The sequence below is a fragment of the Lepisma saccharinum genome, chromosome 3 (assembly GCF_977018435.1).
Source record: "Lepisma saccharinum chromosome 3, izLepSacc3.1, whole genome shotgun sequence".
Classification (NCBI taxonomy): Eukaryota; Metazoa; Arthropoda; class Insecta; order Zygentoma; family Lepismatidae; genus Lepisma; species Lepisma saccharinum.
In genome coordinates this window covers 59,121,912-59,142,370 of record NC_139231.1, presented here as the reverse complement: position 1 = coordinate 59,142,370, position 20,459 = coordinate 59,121,912, and the positions used below count along the sequence as shown (strand labels likewise).

General features: G+C 39.6%; 1 protein-coding gene across 1 annotated transcript in view; it reads left to right on the top strand.

The window, feature by feature from the left end:
• LOC145985549 (uncharacterized) overlaps positions 1-20,459 on the top strand; it is a 105,926-nt gene that overhangs the window by 49,702 nt on the left and 35,765 nt on the right. Inside the window, exons 3-5 of the mRNA XM_083119618.1 lie at positions 1,147-1,520; positions 13,169-13,520; positions 20,150-20,451. Coding sequence (XP_082975744.1) covers positions 1,147-1,520; positions 13,169-13,520; positions 20,150-20,451 — 1,028 coding nt within the window. The remainder of the gene's footprint in view (positions 1-1,146; positions 1,521-13,168; positions 13,521-20,149; positions 20,452-20,459) is intronic.

The following is a 20,459-nucleotide window of genomic DNA, read 5'->3' as shown; positions in this document are numbered from 1 at the left end:
GGCAGACGGAAGGTACAATGTGCTATATGTTTTGTACCTCCATGGGTTACAATGAAAAGGTTCAGAAATTGTGTTTTTAAAGACAAGGATATTATAATTTTGTATTTCACTACACTGTATAACCATTTTCTAGGAGTATAAGACTTAATACATACCATCATGGATGTCGAGGGGGGAGAGCAAGAGGGACACAGCCTCCCTGAAAAATCTAAAGTTATTATATTTCACTGCAATTAGGGTGGAGTTGACCCCAGTTTTTTGCCCCCCCCCCCCTGTTTTGGCATCTTGCTCCCCAAGTTTTGAAAGATTGCACACATGTTTCATGTTTTCCTTATTTTCAGCATCGCACCCCCCTAAATTTCTCTCCGTACTCCCCTCAACACCCCTGGATGATGAATCCTGGCGCCGTCTCTGCATTGTGAACTGTTCATAAGCTTAACTTTTGATCAGTGGTATTGTTAATGATTATGGATTAAGCCACCTGTAATAATCACTTGGTGAAGACATGGTGGATTTTCACACCAGTTTCACTGGAAATCCTGTTTGCCCAAGATTTTGTTGGCATTTTTATTTACATATCGACCACAAGGAAAAGAACCTTCGACGAAAAGTCTCTGCTTCCTATTCCTTCCTCCTTTCAGCTCGGCCATAAGAAAGCATGATCCACTCTGCCCCTCCCCTCTACGTGGGACAGGAGTCAAGAGTCTGCACAGGTTTTTTGCTTGTGGTTCCACTATACCAATGACCAACCAGTTTTATACTTGTTTCAACACTGTGTAAATGAATACTTGATGAAATTCATGACAGAACAACGTAAAGAGCCACTTAAGGTGGATTCAAATCCAATACTACATCCAGCTTTTGAATACCAACTCATAGTCCTTACAACTGATAAAAGTTCACAAATGTTTTCTAGGGGCAAGTTTTCATAGTTTTTGGGCACCTGGATTCCATTAAACATGAGAAATGTTCAAATCAGGAACATCATTTTGACTTACCCTGTACATATCCCATAAAGTATTGTTGCTTACTATGCAATTGCAAGTGTGTTATTAATATTCATAAAAAATTATACTGTATCTTGCATTAGTTCTTAAATTTTTGTGCTAATAATGTTCATTAATTTTGAATAACATTTTCTTTTAGGTGTCAGCGAAAAATGGTTTATTGCTGTGTGCCATCATGTAATTCTCATAAAGGGAGGCGTGAATTTTGCAATGTCTCATTCCACCAGATCCCTTCCAAAAAGGCAATGCGAGAGAAGTGGCTGAAGGTTCTATCGAGAAAATGTGTGAAGAAAGCAGGAGAGTGGACTGCCAAAGACTATTCCTCCATTTGCAGCTTGCATTTTAAGGCAGATGACTTCAAGGAAGATTGCCAAAGGAAGGTGTTAAAGAGTGATGCTGTACCTAGTATCTTTCCTGGAGACCCATCTGCCAAGGAGCACCCAAGTGAGAGAAGGCAGAAGGCCAAATCAGGCATGCTCGATGATGAGTGGTCAGACTTTGGTCGAGGCAGTGGTGAGCTTTTAACAACTTTCTCACATGTTACTAATGCATTTTTATCAGGGATGGACTGATGCAAAATTGTTGCTGATATCAGTATTTAAATTACAGATGAATCGTGAAGAATCGTCCACTCATTTCCGTAGTTAATTTATTTTACCTTAGCAAGAGAATCTGTATATTCAGACATTGGACTAAGCTGATAACAAGACTGGTACTTGAAAATTGTAACAACAAAGTAATTGAGATAAATTTTAATATACAAGTTCTCCATTGAAACTGTACCATAGAAATCTATCTACCAGTTTTAGTTTACGATAGTCATAATTTCTCAGGCTGAGCCAATACCACTTTGACTCAATACCAGTACTCTATCAATGCCCATCGATACCGGTACTTTGAAATTGAGATAATTTATGGTAGTTCAAAATATTTATAAATTTTAATGCACAGTTTTTACTTGAAAATATTTCACATGATATAATTATTTAATATACAATTTCTCTCCACAGTGCTGTTACCAAAATGCATAATTTGTAGCCATATTTGTGGCAGAGTGGTTAGCACAGCATGCTATGACACCAGTGGTTCCAGGTTCAGATCTTGTCCTGAGCATGTATGTTCTTTGTGAGTGTACATCAGTTTCATCATATCATCACTTATCCACATTCTCACACTTAGCCTTAGCCAAAAGTGGCAGAAAAGTGATGTAAGAACCTAATTCAATCAATCAATCATAATTTCCAAGATATTTAGACTCCCCTATAGTATTGTGTGACATTGTTGGGGACCCCATGAGATTCCTGGACTTCAAAAAATTATTAGTGATTTAATTTAAACTGATACTTTCCAATGTAAAGCAGTATTAGCCACGGGGTGAAACTTAATGACGTATTCTGTTCCCTTCATCTGCTCTGTGATGCTAGTGACATCTAGGAAAGATGTCAAGGAATTATTTGTCGTGTGTTTCAGTTTTCTAAACTAGAAGGCAGGGCACGACAGTGGTGCCAACCATAACATACAATTCCTGACCCTAGTTAAATGGAACGTTTTTAGAACATGTATTGGAAAGCTTTTGCAGGAAGGTCTCCAGAAATTAACAATGTGTCTTTTCCGTCCCCGTGCAACAAAGTGTCTTATGAGTTTTGAGTTTAAAATCCACTTTATGCAAAGATAGGCTGATCAGGACTGGCACGGTAATTTAAAGTGGGATCTTAACCACTATGTGCTCGAAGTGGAGTGTGTGTGTGTGTGGGGGGGGGGGGGGGTGGGCGGATACCTAGGAATATTTATGCAAAACTTCCCCACCTATCACAATTTTATGACATAGGAACATCCCACAGCTAGCCCCAAGGCTCGGAACACACCCCCACAGCAGTGGAAAATGTTAGCTTGGGAAAGTTTGGTCGAGCCTTGGAGTTAGCTGGGGTTTAATTTGGTGACAAGAAGACAACTGGGGGGATGTAGAAATGTGGCAAAAAATGCAGGCTTGACCATGACTTGAACCCGGGTCTCTGGCATATCTACGAACAGGCCTGGCTTCGCATGATTTTTTTTTGGCCCTGGCTTGGTACCTCAGTTGGCAGAGCAATGGTAAAGTTCTATTTTTCGCTGAAATTCTACATAGTACAAGTAGACACACACACTTTTGTGTGTGCCAAATCTTAATGAACTGGGGATGTTTTACAAAAATTTTGCTAGCTGTGCTAACTGCATTCAGTTCTCACTTCGAACTGGGTCAGCGCACAGCTTTGAATTTTAAATGACCGTGTTGGGCTTGGGCAGTTAGACAAAGATGGCGATGCATGTTACGTAGAGCCTGCTTTGTTTTATGGCTCGTAAGCAACTGCAATGAGTGGGTGCTGTTTAGTGCACACTTATCGTAATCTGCACCTGCAAAAGAAGTTTATTCTCTTATGAAGGGAAGATCATAGTCACAGTAGGTTATTTAATAGCTGTATAGGAGAAAGAACACTTGAATTTAAAATACATTTGTATACCTTCCTCTCCTTTCTCTAACCTCTGTGGCAAGCCATCTAGCAAGAGCATTGAGAAACAATTCAATGCAGCTAGTTCATTGAAATTTTTGCTAGATGTCACTACCGTTACCAGTGACATCATGGAGTGGTGAAAGCCTCAGAATTTAATGCAAGAGATGGCATATCTCCTTTAGTGGTTTATTTTTGGTATCGGGTCAGCACCACATTTAACAGTTTTTGATCATTTATTTTTAAATGACAGCTTGTAAATGTAACTGTTCGTAATTATTTGTTATAATTGACATTACATATATATATATATATATATATATAAACACAGGAATAGGATGAGAAAAGGTGCCAGAAGGGCTGATAAACACAAATGAAGGAGACACTTACCACACGAAAAAAAAAGTTTGATATTTCGCAACCCAGGTTGCATTGTCATCAGAGAAGAAAGAGATCGTGGTTCCGAAGAGTAGAGGCACAGAATACTGACAGCAGCATCACTACCTTCAGTGTTGCCAGAAACAGTAGATAGAAAGGAAAGTTACTTTCACCATTGTTTACTGCAAGGTGGGTGGGTGGTTTCGGGAAGAGGGGTAAGGGTTATTGGTTGGCTAGGTTGAGTCTGGGGGGGGGGGTATGGTGGCATGCATGCTTGATATATAGGCCCTTTCCCATCGCCTGTGAAAAGACGTGTCTGTGTTTTGGGGGGGGGGGTTAAACGATGGATAATGGCAACAATGAAACAGTTGTTGAAAGTAGTATTATGGCTGTTGGTGTGGATGGCAACTGTGAAATCGGAGTTTTGGGTGGAGAATGGTTATTATTGATCCTTTGGTTCATGGGGGTTGGAGGTTTCGCCCAGGTAGAAGTTGCTGCAGATTTGGCAGATGATGGTGTAAATCAGGTTGGATGAGTGGCAGGTGCCTTTGGGGTGAAGGGTGAACACCCCCCCTTGTGGCTGTGGGGATCAGGTGGGTGGGGGAGGTGATGGGTATGGGGCATGTCTTGCACCTGGGTTTGTTGCACCTGTGAGCTGGGGGGAGTGGTGTGGAAGGAGTGGGAGTGTTTTGGACCAAGATGTTCTTGAGGTTGGGGGCTGACAGAATATGACACTATATTTATCCCGAAAGATGTCTCTGGTGTCAGGATCACTGTGCAGGATGGGGAGGAGGGAGTGGAGGGTATGTGATTTTCGTGGTGTGGGGGTGGTATTGGGTGATGAGAGCTGGAGGATTGGTTTGGTTTTGATTGTACAAATCACAAGAGCCACCTCCCACAACTGCACCAAACAACCCAAAACCCATTCTCCAGCTCTGATCACCCAATACAACCCCCACACCACCAAAATCAGACATACCCTCCACTCCCTCCTCCCCATCCTGCACAGTGATCCTGACACCAGATACATCTTTCGGGATAAACCTAGTGTCTTATTCTGTCACCCCCCCCCCCCCCAACCTCAAGAACATCTTGGTCCAAAACACTCCCACTCCTTCCACACTTCTCCCCCCAGCTCACAGGTGCAACATACCCAGGTGCAAGACCTGCCCCATACCCATCACCTCCCCCACAGCCACAGGTGAGTTCACCCTTCACTCCAAGGTCACCTGCCACTCATCCAACCGGATTTACACCATCATCTGCCAAATCTGCAGCAACTTCTACCTGGGCGAAACCTCCATTCCCTTGAATCTAAGGATCAATAATCACCATTCCTCCACCAAAACTTTGATTTCGCAGTTGCCATCCATACCAACAGCCATAATACCACTTTCAACAACGGTTTCATTGTTGCCATTATCCATCTTTTACCCCTCCCCCCAACACAGACACGTCTTTTCGCAGGTGATGGGAAAGAGTATATTTATCAGGCATGCACCCCACCATACCCCCCAGACTCAACCTAGCCAACCAATAACCCTTTCCCCTCTTCCCGAAACCACCCACCCACCCTGCAGTAAACACTGGTGAAAGTAACTTTCTTTTCTATGTACTGTTTCTGGCAACACTGAAGGTAGTGACGCTGCTGTCAGTATTCTGTGCCTCTACTCTGCAGAACCACGATCTCTTTCTTCTCCGATGACAATGCGACCTGGGTTGCAAAATATCAAACTTTTTATTTTCGTGTGGTAAGTGTTTACGGTCTCCTCCTTCATTTGTGTGTGTGTGTGTATACCCACACACAAATGAAGGATTGAGGAGACAGTAAACACTTACCACACAAAAAGAAAAAGTTTGATATTTCGCAACCCAGGTCGCATGTATATATTGTTGTAACCCCGTTTTCCTGGGGTTAGAGAGGTACAGGGAAGTTTCATTTAAACATTTAGGTAGAGCTTAATAATATCTGATGGCTGAACCTGCTCCGTAGGAGGGTAGAGATATGGAAAGTTGGTGTAAGGTTATTCACGCTTGTTCATACCTGGTAGATGTGTGTGATGTCTTGTCCTGATGCTTCTCGCAGACCGAATCGTGACAGTTCCAAGGTTCTATCCAGCGACCCTCAGTTCACCAAGCCAAGCGATCCCTTGCGCCTTGTAGCATGCTAGGCAGCGGTAACTCCGTGTTCCATCGTCGTAGTTAGCAGTGTAACGTGTTGTAATCGGACTAGTTATCCATGTAGCGTCGATGAGTGTCAGAATCAAAAGAGAGCGAGCTCCGGGACGGAGCTTGCTTTTATCATTCTAGGCGTCGAAAGGTTGTTAAACCTTTCAAACGCGGTAGATCCTGTTTAGATCCACGCGTTTGCCTTTCCAGTTCCTTGTTTTACGGAAGTTACAAGTTAGCGCATTCTTGGGATCACTCGCTGGTCGGACAAGTCCAGGAAATAAACAAGTGTGAATATTAACATGACGAGGTTTTCTCGGTTTAATGGTCTCCATATCTCTACATTCCCCTTGTTGAAATAATCGAACCACTCTGTGATGGTCGACTACCTCGGCCGGAGTAGGTTATATTTAAAAATTATGATTTATTAACAAAGCAAACTCGTAAAAAAAAACCAATACAGTAAATCACTAGAAGAATCGCATCACCATAAAAAAAAATTGTAATCACCAGAATAGTCATATCATCGAAAATAACGTGGCACTAAACACCATTGAGAAAAAAAAATATAAAAACACGTAGAATAATAAAAAAAAATTAAATAGTAGGTCATAGCCTCGTATATACTCAAAAAGTACGAGCACAACAACTACGTTCTGAGGCATGGATAAAATAATTACTTAAGTGTAACACTGAACTAGTTTTGATTGAGTGATGACAGCACAATAATAATAAAAAAAAAACACACGTCAGCACAGTGTGAAGAAACGCCGGGAACCGCAAGCGGTTGTATTTACTGTTTGCTGAGTTCAAAGTACACTCGGTGGAACATACACAATGCTGGGCGGAGCCTTGAGGTATGTTACCTATGGCAACTCTGTAAACTGCATGCCGCCATAGGCTGGACGTGCTGTGCAGCTGACGATAATAAAAAAAACACAAAAGAAAGAGACGTATCTCTAATCCAATATGGGTAGCACCCATGGGCACTAACTTTGGCACTGTAAATGACATATGTTTGTATTAATTGCGTGTGCCTTACGGTACTTGAAATAGCTGAGCACCGGAACACTTGTAGCCGATGTAAGATAACAATAAGTATCATGTGTCGTCAGTAAACACGGGCATTACGCACGGAGTGGGCGGGGCCTGTCGATGAAGATCGCCGTGACGTCAGCGAAGTTGAGTCTGGAAGTCAAATTTGCGATGGCGCTTTGGGTCAAGAGACGTCCTGGGTAAAGCGCTCCACGTCTGGGTCGCGGCGTAGGAGATGGAAAAATCAGCCATGGGTCCAGACGGGAACGGGTCCTTGTTGGTGCTGGAACTCCACAAGATCGTTGTTGGTCTCTGCGATGAGCCTAGGTCTGTCGCTCGATGGTACAAGCCGGTGGTCGTCATGGGTCCAGGAACATCCGTGGCGATGAGATAATGAAACAAGCGTAAAGGGAAAAATTAGGAAAAAGCAAAAGGTAGTGGAGCAGATTTACAATAAGTGATGACGGGTTATAAAATCGATTGAAAAGGGACTTTCAGTTAAAACTGGTGAATTATTTTGGGGGGGAGGGGAGGTAATGTCTAATTTGAATGACGGCGAAGGGGCGTTATTACTTATAGGATGTAGAGTTTGTAAGGGGACCTGTTTTTGATTAACAGGCTTACCATGTTGTCGGGAAAGTTCGCCGGGGGGGAATGGGGGGGGGGATAGGTGGAATAATTCCATGTTGGAAGGAAAGTTCGCCGGGGCGCAACGGGGGGGGGGGGGGAGTTATAATAGTCGGCTTAGCCGGGAATGAAATGAGAAAAGAAAGGAGAATTCAGCGATAATAGAACGAACTAAGTGATTACGAGACATTTCCTTCTGTAATATGTGTAAATGTCGTTTATAAAAATAGTTGCAAGAATTTTACGTGTATTGTGGACAAAGGTTTAAGCGCCTTCGATTCGCTGCTAATAAAAAAAAATTGAAAAAGAAGTGAGAAAGAGTAAGTAATATATTTGTGTAATAGTTCGTTGAAAAATAGAGTAGGTTTTAATTTCATGGGATATGAGCTATACCATGTTGTATGCTATCACTATCAAAGGAGAGAGTGGGAACATTTGCCTATATTTATTTATGATATGCTTTATTAACATATTTAGTGCATTGCAGCTTTCAAAGAAGCAGTTCGCGTTACACCTGAGCGTAAATAAAAAAAATTGCTATGGCCAAAAAGCCAAAAGTTCAAGCAAGTTCTACGCAGTTCATTTGTTCTTTAAATCATTGATCTTGTTCTATCTTAGTTCATTCGTTCTTTATTTCTGTGTACTTTTTTTCTTCATTTGAGCGTATATGTACCAGCAAATGGGGAAAAAAAAAATATTTGCTAGTTAGAATCATAAACACACTAAGTACTTATTAGTCAAATCAGCTAAGTGATATGTTCTGACTATTACCATGCGTTTAAACGCAAATTATAAAATAACATTAAAATATCTGTAAAAAAAAGATAATTATTAGGCAAGAGATGTATTATAAATGTTCCGACGATTGAGATAGCATTCTATAATCCTGGTCTTGTTAAAAATAAAAATAACCATGTTGTATTAAAAATAAAAATGAGTTCGTTCTAACGAAGAAATGCAGTGCGAGCACTGGAAGTGGAAAGAGGGGGGAGGGGAGTCGATGAGCGTGAGAAAATGCTGGATCATGGGATGCTAGCATGTGCAATGTACGGAGCGATGAGGCTAAAGAGAGGTTAACGTAGTGGCGTGTTAATGAATGTTAGTGGGGTTTTTTATGGCACTAGTCGTAGCGGGCTTTGAGTCTAGAAATAGTAATAGTGTCAGTCTTTTGTTTACTCCTGCCGTCGATGAAAGTTACTTCGTAGGAATTCTCGTTAACTTTGCGAAGAATAGTTCCTTTGTACTTATAAGAGGACGCAAAGGCTTTTGACACGCCTGGAGTCGGAGTGGCATCTAGAATCCATACATGTTGTCCTGGTGAGTACTGCATTTTCCTAGAAGTGCGGTCTACGTACTTTTTCTGCTGTTCGTAACGCTTGTTCAAGTTGTCATGTGCGGTCTTTCGTATGGAGGTCAGGAGTTCAAGTCTCTGTGCGTTCGTCTGGGAAACATTGTCGGGGTTCGAAGGAAGGACAGCGTCAGCTAAGATCCTTGGGTTGTAGCCAAATAAAGTAAAATACGGGCTCTGGAGGGATCCAGAATGGATTGTAACGTTGTGGCTGAACGCTGCGCTAGCTAAATAGTCACACCATGAAGCTTTCTTTTCTAACACAAAGACTCTCATAACTTTCTTCAAGTAACTAAATGAACTTTCAACTAATCCATTCGTGAAATGGGCACAAGTATCTACATATTTTAGTTGTACGCCTGTAAGATTAGCCAACTCTCGTAAGAGTAAACTTGAATTGGGTGTTGAACGATCTAAATAGATCGTCTCTGGGATGCCATGAACTAAAAAGACTTTCTCAACTAGGGCTGTTGCTATGTTTTGTGCATCGTGATTAGCCAAAGGAGCTGTAATTACATACCTTGTACAACTATCGACTACTGATAGGAAATATTTGTATTTGTGCGTTTTTGAAGATACTAAAGGACCACATACGTCAATATGAATTCGTTGGAAAGGAATTTGGGCTGGTTGAAATGTTTGCAGCGTATGCGGTTTAGAACCTTGTGGTTTCTTTGAAATCTGACAAGGGATGCAATGTCGAACCTTATCGTACACAAATTTCTTCATATTGGGGAAAAAGTAACGCATAAGCATTAAATTATATGTCTTTTGTGCACCTTGGTGACTTCCGTTCATTTTGTGTGCATGAATAAGGTCGAAAACTTGATTTCTTAATGCATGAGGAATACAAAGTCTATCCCTATTACCAGTTTTGATTTTATTAGTCCTATATAAGACTCCATTTTTGAGTACATAAGAATACGAAAGCTTTTCTAGTTTAGGGTCACTAGCTTTATCTTTGTTTTCTAATACGTCAATAATGTCTCTGAAATAGGGGTCTTTACGTTGTTCTGAACTAATATCAAAATCTGCTGCTTGTGCATGAAATACTTGATGAAAAAATAAGTCATCATCATCATCATCATCTTTCTTGTCAGGATTAGTCTTGTCAAGCGGTAAACTTGCACGGGAGAGTGCATCCGCAAGTTCATTTTTACTAGCGCTGACATGCCTTATTTCGAAATCAAAATTCTGAAAATAAAGGGCTCTTCTTCCTAAAATAGAACTATGGTGTTTAGTTGAACGAAGATAGGATAAGGCTTTGTTGTCTGTGAGAACCACAAAATGTTGATTCATAAGAAAAAATTTGAAAGTTTTCAAAACATAATATGCACCTGCAATTTCGAGTGAAAATGTGTCAGCTCTTTTCTCTGTGTCTGTTAAGGCTCGTGAACAATAGGCACATGGATGTAAATTTCCTTCGTCATCAGGCTGTAACAGCGATCCTCCGATGCCAATTCCGCTCGCGTCAATGTATACATATGAGGGGCGTTTAGGGTCATAAGGGCGGAGGATAGGGGCGGACGTGATCATTTCTTTCAGTGTTTCGAAGCTTTTGTGGTGTTCATCAGTCCATTGAAACTTAACATTCTTTTTAAGAAGCTTAAATAAACATTCTGTTGGTCCTGCAAAACCTTGCACAAATCGTCGAATGAAATTGACAAGTCCTAGAAAACTACGAAGCTTGCGTTTGGTGGTAGGGGTGGGATATTCCAAAATAGCTTTAAGAATGTGTTCTGAAATCTTAACTCCCTTTTGAGATACCAAATTACCAAGGACTTTAACTTCGGTAAAAGCTAGCCTACACTTAGAGGGTGATAATTTAAGGGATGCTGTTCGTAACTTTTGAAACACTCTGTCCAGTATGTTAAGCATGTGTGGGAGATTTGAACTGTAAATAATAATATCATCAGTGTAAACAGAAAGTTCTGAACTGTCTATTCCGCTAAGGGCAAGTTCACTTACGCGATTCATTACACCGGGGGATGTTTTCAATCCCTGGCATAACCTAGCATACCTAAAACTACCCAGATTGTTAATAGAAAAGGCGGTAATGTCCCTAGAACGCTCTGTTAATGATACCTGAAAGAATGCACTGGACAGATCTAGAATTGAGTAATATTTCTTTCCAGCCATCTCTGTCATGATGGTTTTTATGTCTGGGGATTGTAAGGAAATCGGAGCTATTATCCTGTTTAGGTCGCGGAGGTCAGAGATAAAACGGTAAGTCCCATTGGGTTTCTTAACTAATAGGACTGGGTGTCGATAGGGACTCCCTTCACAGCGTTCTATAACACCTTGGTCTAGTAATTTCTGAACTTCCTGTTTCATGGGTTCTCGGTAATGAAAAGGAATAGGGTAGGTTTTGGCATACACTGGGGTGTCATCTGTCAGTTTGATATCATACTCCAAAATATTAGTTTTAGTCAATTTATCCCCTGGCCAGAGAAAAATATCTGCATACGTGTATGCGAGCTTTAGGATTTTTTCTCTTTCTTCTCGGGGAATATCAGGGTTAACTGTGAGGAGGTGGTCATGTTAGTGGTGGAAATTTGTACAGCTACGTTACCAGAACTATTAACAGTGTTAGAGGAAGTTGAAACGGGAGCTGGGGTACTTGCTAAGGGTTGGGGTCGGTTTCTGTCGGGTGTTTGTAGTCCAAGGACAAATTGAGGGTAATTTCTATTAGCAGACCTTAACCGTGTTAGTGGAGGGGAGGGAATTGGGGATAAAGGTCGTGAATTTATTGGATTTGCCGTGATTGCAGTTGCTAACTCTATGATTTGGTCGAGGGAGGAATCTAGGTGTTCGTGCAACGCTATCTGTGACGTATTCATAAACGAAGGTTCGTCGTGCTGACCAAAGAACAAATGAAAGTATGGGTATACAGTTATTTATGTCATGAATATATCGCTGGTCAAATAAGTATAAGCAAGTGTTCTCATTCCTGTGTGAATGATGCTTGAATACATGTTATGCAGAAGAACTAGATTTTTGTTGAAAAAGGGGGGGGGGGGGGCTCGGCATAAAAGAAAAAGAGGGGTTGTTTTCCATAGGGTAATACACAAACTTGTCACTGGGTCTGACGCATCTTAAGCGTACTGTGGGAGTATGAATTGGAATTACTAAAAATTGACTTTAAAAATGCTTCCAAAGTGGGAGGGAGGGGGGGAGAGAATAATTTAATGTAAAGCAATTCGTACAGGAGGGTACTTAATTGCAAAAAAGGGCCTGAAGCACCTCCACCATGTTGTAACCCCGTTTTCCTGGGGTTAGAGAGGTACAGGGATGTTTCATTTAAACATTTAGGTAGAGCTTAATAATATCTGATGGCTGAACCTGCTCCGTAGGAGGGTAGAGATATGGAAAGTTGGTGTAAGGTTATTCACGCTTGTTCATACCTGGTAGATGTGTGTGATGTCTTGTCCTGATGCTTCTCGCAGACCGAATCGTGACAGTTCCAAGGTTCTATCCAGCGACCCTCAGTTCACCAAGCCAAGCGATCCCTTGCGCCTTGTAGCATGCTAGGCAGCGGTAACTCCGTGTTCCATCGTCGTAGTTAGCAGTGTAACGTGTTGTAATCGGACTAGTTATCCATGTAGCGTCGATGAGTGTCAGAATCAAAAGAGAGCGAGCTCCGGGACGGAGCTTGCTTTTATCATTCTAGGCGTCGAAAGGTTGTTAAACCTTTCAAACGCGGTAGATCCTGTTTAGATCCACGCGTTTGCCTTTCCAGTTCCTTGTTTTACGGAAGTTACAAGTTAGCGCATTCTTGGGATCACTCGCTGGTCGGACAAGTCCAGGAAATAAACAAGTGTGAATATTAACATGACGAGGTTTTCTCGGTTTAATGGTCTCCATATCTCTACAATATATATAAAAATAGTTTGTCAGTTTTGTAATAACTTACTGAAAACTTATGTAAAAACTCTTGTCTCAACCAAGGATTAAATTCAAACCTGGCCAGAGGTTGGCTTGGTAGCATAATGGTAAAGCATTGGTGCAGATTGCTAAGGACCCAGGTTCGATCTCTGATTGAGGCTTTTAGCTAGTTTTAACTTCTATATTGTTTACTTGGCGTACATTCTATTTACAGCATCACCTTTATATTTCAGAAACAAGGATGACATCTTGTTGCGTTCCATTCTGCTGTGTGAGATCTGCTGACAGAGATGTATTTGGGAAGAGAATTGCAATTTACCAAGTACCTGCAGATCTGGATTTGAGAAGACAGTGGGAAGCTGCTATCCAGAACTTTGAAAAGAGCTTCACCCTTCCCGTGGACATTGGCTACTTGAGTGTTTGCTCTCTGCACTTTGGTGCTGAGAGCTACAAGGAAGATGTCGAGGATCAAATACTCAAACCCAGTGCAGTGCCTACGGTTTTTGAAGGCAAGGTCATCCACAGGAGAGTGAAGAGAAGAATCAGGGCTCTGTTGAGCATATCAGGGAACCCAGAGTCTGACAGGTATGCATTTGAAGTTTAGCATTGGTTTTCTCCCTTTTAACCTTAGCGAATGGTAGATGCATAATGTGTAGCATCCTATGTAAACAGGCGAGAGCAGCTGGTACATATATGGACCAGTACCACATGACAGCAATTAGCACATCCTGAATTCTGTCTTGTTAATTTATATGCGTATGAAGGTATGAGGTACTCGAATTACAATGCAATACCAGTATTGTATATTTGTCAAAAGCTGTTTTAATTTGTTAATCAAGATGAATTTTAAAGTGTAGGCTTTTTAAATACGTTTCTTTTTTTTTTTAATTGTAGAATTAGAACTAAATGTCGTATAGAGTCGAAGGTTTGTTTTATTTGGATAGGATGACTGGGCCTTTTCCAGGAAGTTTAATGTCGACATTCCATCTTGATACAAGCACAATCAGAAGGATAAGAAGCAAGGTAATTTACTCACAAAACCTTTATTCTAGGAGCCCCTACAGCTCCCACATTGAACCAAAGTACATAAAAAATTCCAAAATAAATGCTGCTGTGTACTATATCGCCAGATAGTAAATGCTCGGTTGATGGTGGCGTTGCAAGCAAAACTTCAAATATGAAAATTTTTAAGGTTAGATGTGCTAATGAACACACCATTCCTACCTCAAGTTTTTTGAAACTATGATATTCTCTTTTCTGCGAGTTGCTTCCCAATAATGTATTCCATAAGGATCTTCATGGGTGGCAGTCTGGAATTCAATTACTTCTGAAAGAAAATAAGCAAGAAGAAATATGCATCACCAGTGGTAAAACAATTCAAAAACTTAATATGATTAGTAAATAGTCCCCTTCAAGTAGAAGCTGTAGGTATTGTAGTATTATGGCTTCACACCCTGAAGGATGCATGAAACTTTTTTTTTTTTGTGTACCCACAGATTCTCGAATACATGGGATGTGGGAAGTGCATACGACATGCATTTTTAATCCATGATTTCACCTGCTAATTTCGAAAAGCACCTTACATTTTTCCTTCTTAAAGTATTTTTACACTTGCGGATCAAACATAGAGCTGTTAGATCATACCTACTTTCACTGTGACTATAAATTACATGCCTCTATATTTTATACTAAAGATGATTTCAAGTTTGCATTGTCACCTACAAATATGTTTAATTTAATCTGTATCTAAAGAGATATTGTTCTGAAATCCTAGAATGCAGATGAGTCAGACATTTATACTTTTACACAACATATGGATACTACAAATGTAAATCGAGACGATACTGATTGGCCAAAAAAACAATGTGTAAAGGAAGTCTTCAGAACATAATTTTCGCTCTTCTTAAATATAGCTACAGATTTTACAACACAATTATAATGTTAAGATCTGGGCTACTTCGGTTGGCTTACATAACCTAATATGTTCTTAGCTACTATATTTTTCATTTTAAAAATTGAAATCAATAACAGGTTGGATTTTTGACGTGGTTGCTAAGAATTTCCACATTAATGTTCCACTGTTTCTTGATCTTGCGTGATATGCAAAGCAAGAATTGTATGTCTCGTTCACATGCCTTTCCACATTTTGTAAGAGATTTAATGTCAAGCAGTTACTCTCAAAACCGTTACTTTTTAATTAAAAAGAATAGTCATGCCGGAATGTGTTATTAATTTCATCCTAGGTATACACTAGTTTGCACTGCACTTTGAAGAAAAGTTCTGCCTTTGAAGAGAAGGGACCCAGGACCATTGGTATGCTGGCAAGTTCTTCTCTGGCTCAACTCGTAGCCTCCACGATATGACTTCACCCCCTTAGTTCAATCACGTGGTTCCACAAACAAAACCTCCGTGCAGTGGTGAGCTGAATAATTTTGTAAGCAAGGGGTATGGTTGTACAAGGAGGGGGAGATGATGAGGTTCTTTCAGTTTTTAATGAACGTTTGTATATAGTTAGGGACTGGTGAGTGCAGTGATACAAAGTCTATATCATCTTTGCTCACTGCATGTATACAACACCTAAAACTACTCAATTTTTCAAGGTATAGAGCAACATAAATCATTTATTATTTTAATAGAAACTGAAGGAATTCAAACTGAAAGAAACATCACTTTATGAAATAATAGCTTGACACTGGGTTACTAACAATTCCAATATTAACGTTGCATCTGTGTATGGATTTAGAGGCAAGATTTAATAGCATATCTATATCAGTAAACCAATGATGCACTAAGCAATTAATATAGTTCCATCAATTGCATGCAAACACTAGTTTTAAATAAATCACTTTTATTGTTTTTTTATTACATTATCTGATTTTATGGTTTCAATTTTATTAAAGTAGTTTTGAATTGAGCAGTTTCAAAACTATTTGCAATTTGTATTAAAAAGTAAAAACATTTGTCATGAATTACGCAATAAACATTTCACAGACTTACATTAATTGGCATTCTATCATTTAAAAAAAAGTATTATTTTAGGGGAGAATCGAACCGGGGGCCCTTGGTGTGGCGGAGCAGGTATCATAGTGACTGGACCACACCGTTTTCCTTGATCTATTCCTTATATGCTCCTACCCATGTGTTGAAACCAGTGGCGGCGATTAGGGGGAGCAGTTTCCCCTCCAAATTTTAGCCACTTTTGCCCCCGCACTATGGTAAACCTTATATACTGTCTTGTATAAAAGTTAGTTCTACAAGAGATTTGAACCTGCGATCTGTAGACAACTGGCCCAGCTCTTTACCACTTTCCCACTTTATCACTCGATCAAACCAAGTTGAAATTTTGTCTTAAGAGTCATCAGCAATCTTGCAAACTTTGTTAACATACCTGCTGTTTCTCACTAGTTGCAACTCGGAACTAGACTTTCTAATGTGACAAATCTCATGTATTGTAAATGCAAAGTGGCATTGTTACATGTTGCAAATAATTTCTCATACCAACGTTAGGTCCACATTTTACCACAACCACCAAGCATTTACTTTCTGGACATGTAGTACCTACATTTGTGCTAAGCGTAGTTGAAAATTGTTCCTTATCATTAAAAGATGATTAAAATGTACTACACACCAGAAAAACAGCAGTGTTGCTATTTCCAAGTAGGCAATTGGTTCTAGCAACACATTATATAACTTAGGTATTTGAATTTTCTTCTTTGCGTTCAAGTATATGAAAGTGGACTGACAAGTAAGGGTTCCATAAAAAAAATGAATATGCAGGAAAAGAGGAGGGGAGAAGACAAAAATATTTTGTTAGTGGCAATTGCATGTAATTTACGTTTAAATACACACACTTTACATTTAATATTTGAGTAACAAGTCTCTTGGGAGGGGGCAAAAACTGTCAGACTGGTGTAATTGGTGTCAAATCATTCTCTGGTTGAATACTGGGAAAAATACTATGTTATCGATGGGAAAGTCTTCTTTTGTAATGTGTGTTATTTACTTAATTTGGAATGTTACTTATTTACTTAATTTTCCAACCAAAATAGAGGAGCCCTATAATGTTCCCAACATGAAATTTCCTGCTGCTACATAGTATAACATATTTCTCAGCCTATGGCACACAGGAAAATCTTATTTGAATATTGCAACATGAATAGTTTTGATGCAATATTTTCAGTAAAAGTGGCTAACTTTACTTTACATATTGCCCCACTTTTACTTTTCTTTGTGTTCTGTAGAATGGTAGAGTGATTGTTTTTGTAATTGCTTTTCATGCTAATTTTTTGTATGTACGTATTGCTTGCGTTGTAAAATTATTTCCCTTGCAGTTTACTGTTCTTACAAGCACATAAACACAATTTCTGCTGTTATGTTTTTAGTTTTAACAATTATTCAAACTAGAAATAAAGTGATGAATGGAGCATGTGTTCTCCCGAAACATTACAGCAAAAATTGTGTTTGTGCTTGTAAGAACCGTAACTGTAAGGGAAATAAGCTAGCGACGCTGTTTGAAAATTTTGATGAATAAGATTTTCTGAATCCCATGCATCCCATGTGGAAAAAAAAAAATGTAACAACTTCAGCATGAGTTTACGGCTAATCAGATGGTAGTTTTTGACTTTCGTGATGACAAATAAAATCTTCGTGTCCTCTTTCTGTTCATTTGTTTTTCTATGCCATTGGAAGTTTGATATTCTTAACAGAACAAGTAAAATAATACTCCCATAAGCTTAATGCGAAGTTTTCTCCCTCCTACAACCATCTAGCGCACAGACCTCTCTTTCTCCAGCTCTCTGTCGGGAAAGGTCATTTGGGCAGAGATGCTTTAGGGTCTTTTCCAGAACCTCGTGTCTGGCTGAACACTAAAACTGTTCCTCATGGCCTTAACAAAAGGCATGTTTCATAATTTTTAGGTTATATTTCAGATTGTATGTCATATCTTGGTAATTTTTATGACATAAGTATTTCTGAAGTTTTTAGTTCATAGAAATCCCAGCCCAACTTTATTCTTTATAAATATGTGAAAACTGTTTCTAGAATTTTTTTCAGAAAGGTCTGCATTATTGTTTTATTTAATGTAGCAAGTTGTAGAAGAAGGTCGGAGTACTTACAAATTGGTCATTCTATTCTTTCAACATTTTGGTGTTTCACTTGCTAACTTCACAAGTACAGGTTAAAACATTGGTAAAAATTATGCATTACAGCAGTCAGTGCATGATGTGAATGGGCGACAGGGATTTCCTTCTTTATGTGAATAGGTGACAGGGATTTTTACCTTCTTCATATTTTTAACCTGATCTTACTCGCATTCCTACCAATATTTTATTCTGTACTGCTTAAGTTCCTGAAGATGATCAGCATGTGAGACTAAAATGTTAAATGTAGTCTTGACTTTTTTTTTAACAACTTACTGTACTACTTCTACTGATATAAATTATACCGTGCGTCCATTTCGATCTTCAGCCGAGAGATCGAGAGAAGCGTGGCGGGCGGCGCTGACGGAGATGCCGACATTTGCGGCCTGTAATGCCCGCTTATTTTTATGGACATATCCAGACATTTATATAAATATTGCAAAACGAGCACTGACCTGTGTTATAATTCATCATCTGTAATTCATCCAAGTTCTGCCCTTATATACACAAAAAAAATACGCTTTAGAAACGATGTTAAAAGCCACAGATAATAAACATTTTAATCATAGTTTTGAACAGTAACGTCCTGCTTAAGTTTATATCCTTGAAAGAGTTTTGTGCCGATGGGGATCGTTTGGAGGTTTCGAATGTGCAACACTGTATCAAGATTACGCTGCAGACGAAACCGTTAAAAGTCAATGTTGTTCGTGAGCTTCCTTGCAATCCGAAATCTCCGAGCTCGAGTCTTTTGTTCCTTCGCGACTAGATGAAGACACGAGCTGTGAATATAGTGGCGAGCAGATGTAAACCAAGAGCGTGTTAATTTTGTACTTGTTTGTGTTATTGCAGTGTGTATGTGTGTTGTGTCAGTGAGACGATTGGAATGCCAGCCGCAAGATTCACGTTACGAAGGGGGGGGGGGGGGCTGATAAGTTCTCGGCCTGACCCAGAAGGACTTTAGCTCCAGGCACGAAAGTTTCAGGCTATTCAATGTATTCTCCCCGAAGGTCTACACACTTGGCACTTTTGCTCCAACTTCTCTAACCCCTCCGAAAAAAGACAATATGGGTATTTTCAACAAGATTCGGCCACTGCCCATACCGCCGCTGATTCTTTGGACACTATAAGGGTGGTGTTTGATGACAGAATAATTTCTAGAGGTTTATGGCCTTTACGTTCGCCAGATCTTACCGTATGTGACTTTTATTTCTGGGTAACCTTAAAAAATAGAGCCTACCGAAATAACCCTCATAGCATCGACGAACTAAAAGACAATATAAGGGCAGAACTTGGAAGAATTACGGAAGAAGAACTTTTGCGTGTGTATCAAAATTTCATCAATCAATGCCAGGAATGTGTGAATGTAGGTGGACATCAGTTTGAACAACTCTTATAACACAGGTTAGTGCTCGTTTTGCAATATTTATATAAATGTCTGCATATGTTCTTAAAAATAAGCGGGCATTACAGGCCGCAAATGTCGGCATCTCCGTCAGCGCCGCCCGCCACGCTTCTCCCGATCTCTCAGCTGAAGATCGAAATGAACGCACTGTAGTAATGAGCAGATACTGATACCAATATCAATATTATCATTATTGGCCAATACTAATAGTATACATATGGGAAAGTATAGGTTGGAATTTAATCAGTTACATCAGCCAATACTTTCTGGAGTTCGGGTGTCTTGTGGAGTCTAAAAATGTCAGTGTCTAAATATCCTGGAAATTATGCAAAATGCATAATTTTGATTGTTTTTGTAACAAGATTGTAGAGGGGGATTAAATTATTATCTCGTGAAAATATGAATATTTTAAATGACACTATATTGATATAAAAACCAATGGAAAACTTTTCAAATTTAAATTCATAAATACTGTGAATTGTATTGAATTGTTACAAGTTTCAAGTATCAGCATACGAATCAGTAAACTGACAACATTGGAATCGGTGAATATCATTGTTGAAAGGTTGATGAATGGTTTTCCCTGTGAGAGCGTAGCATGAAGAAAGGTTAGTTGTAAGCATTGAAATAATTTTTGTATATATGTAATCCTAACATATTTGTTTCTGTTGTAGGACAAAATTGAACTGTCATCTAGAGAACTGTATCATGTGCCAGTGTGAGAGTGAATCCATTGCAGAAGTTTATGTAAATCCAGAACCTGAGAGCACTGGTATTACAAGTAAGACTGCCCTTGAAAGTAGTGACATTGAAGGCTTATATGAAGTTATTGAAATTGAAGCTAGTTATGAAAGTGGCGTGAATATTAAAACCGAAAACCCAGACCACAATCACACATCAAATAGCAGTATTAACCAGCCTCAGGTTGCAAATAAGACTGATGAAGAAAGGAATGGTGAAATTCTTCCAGATTCAGGTAAGTGT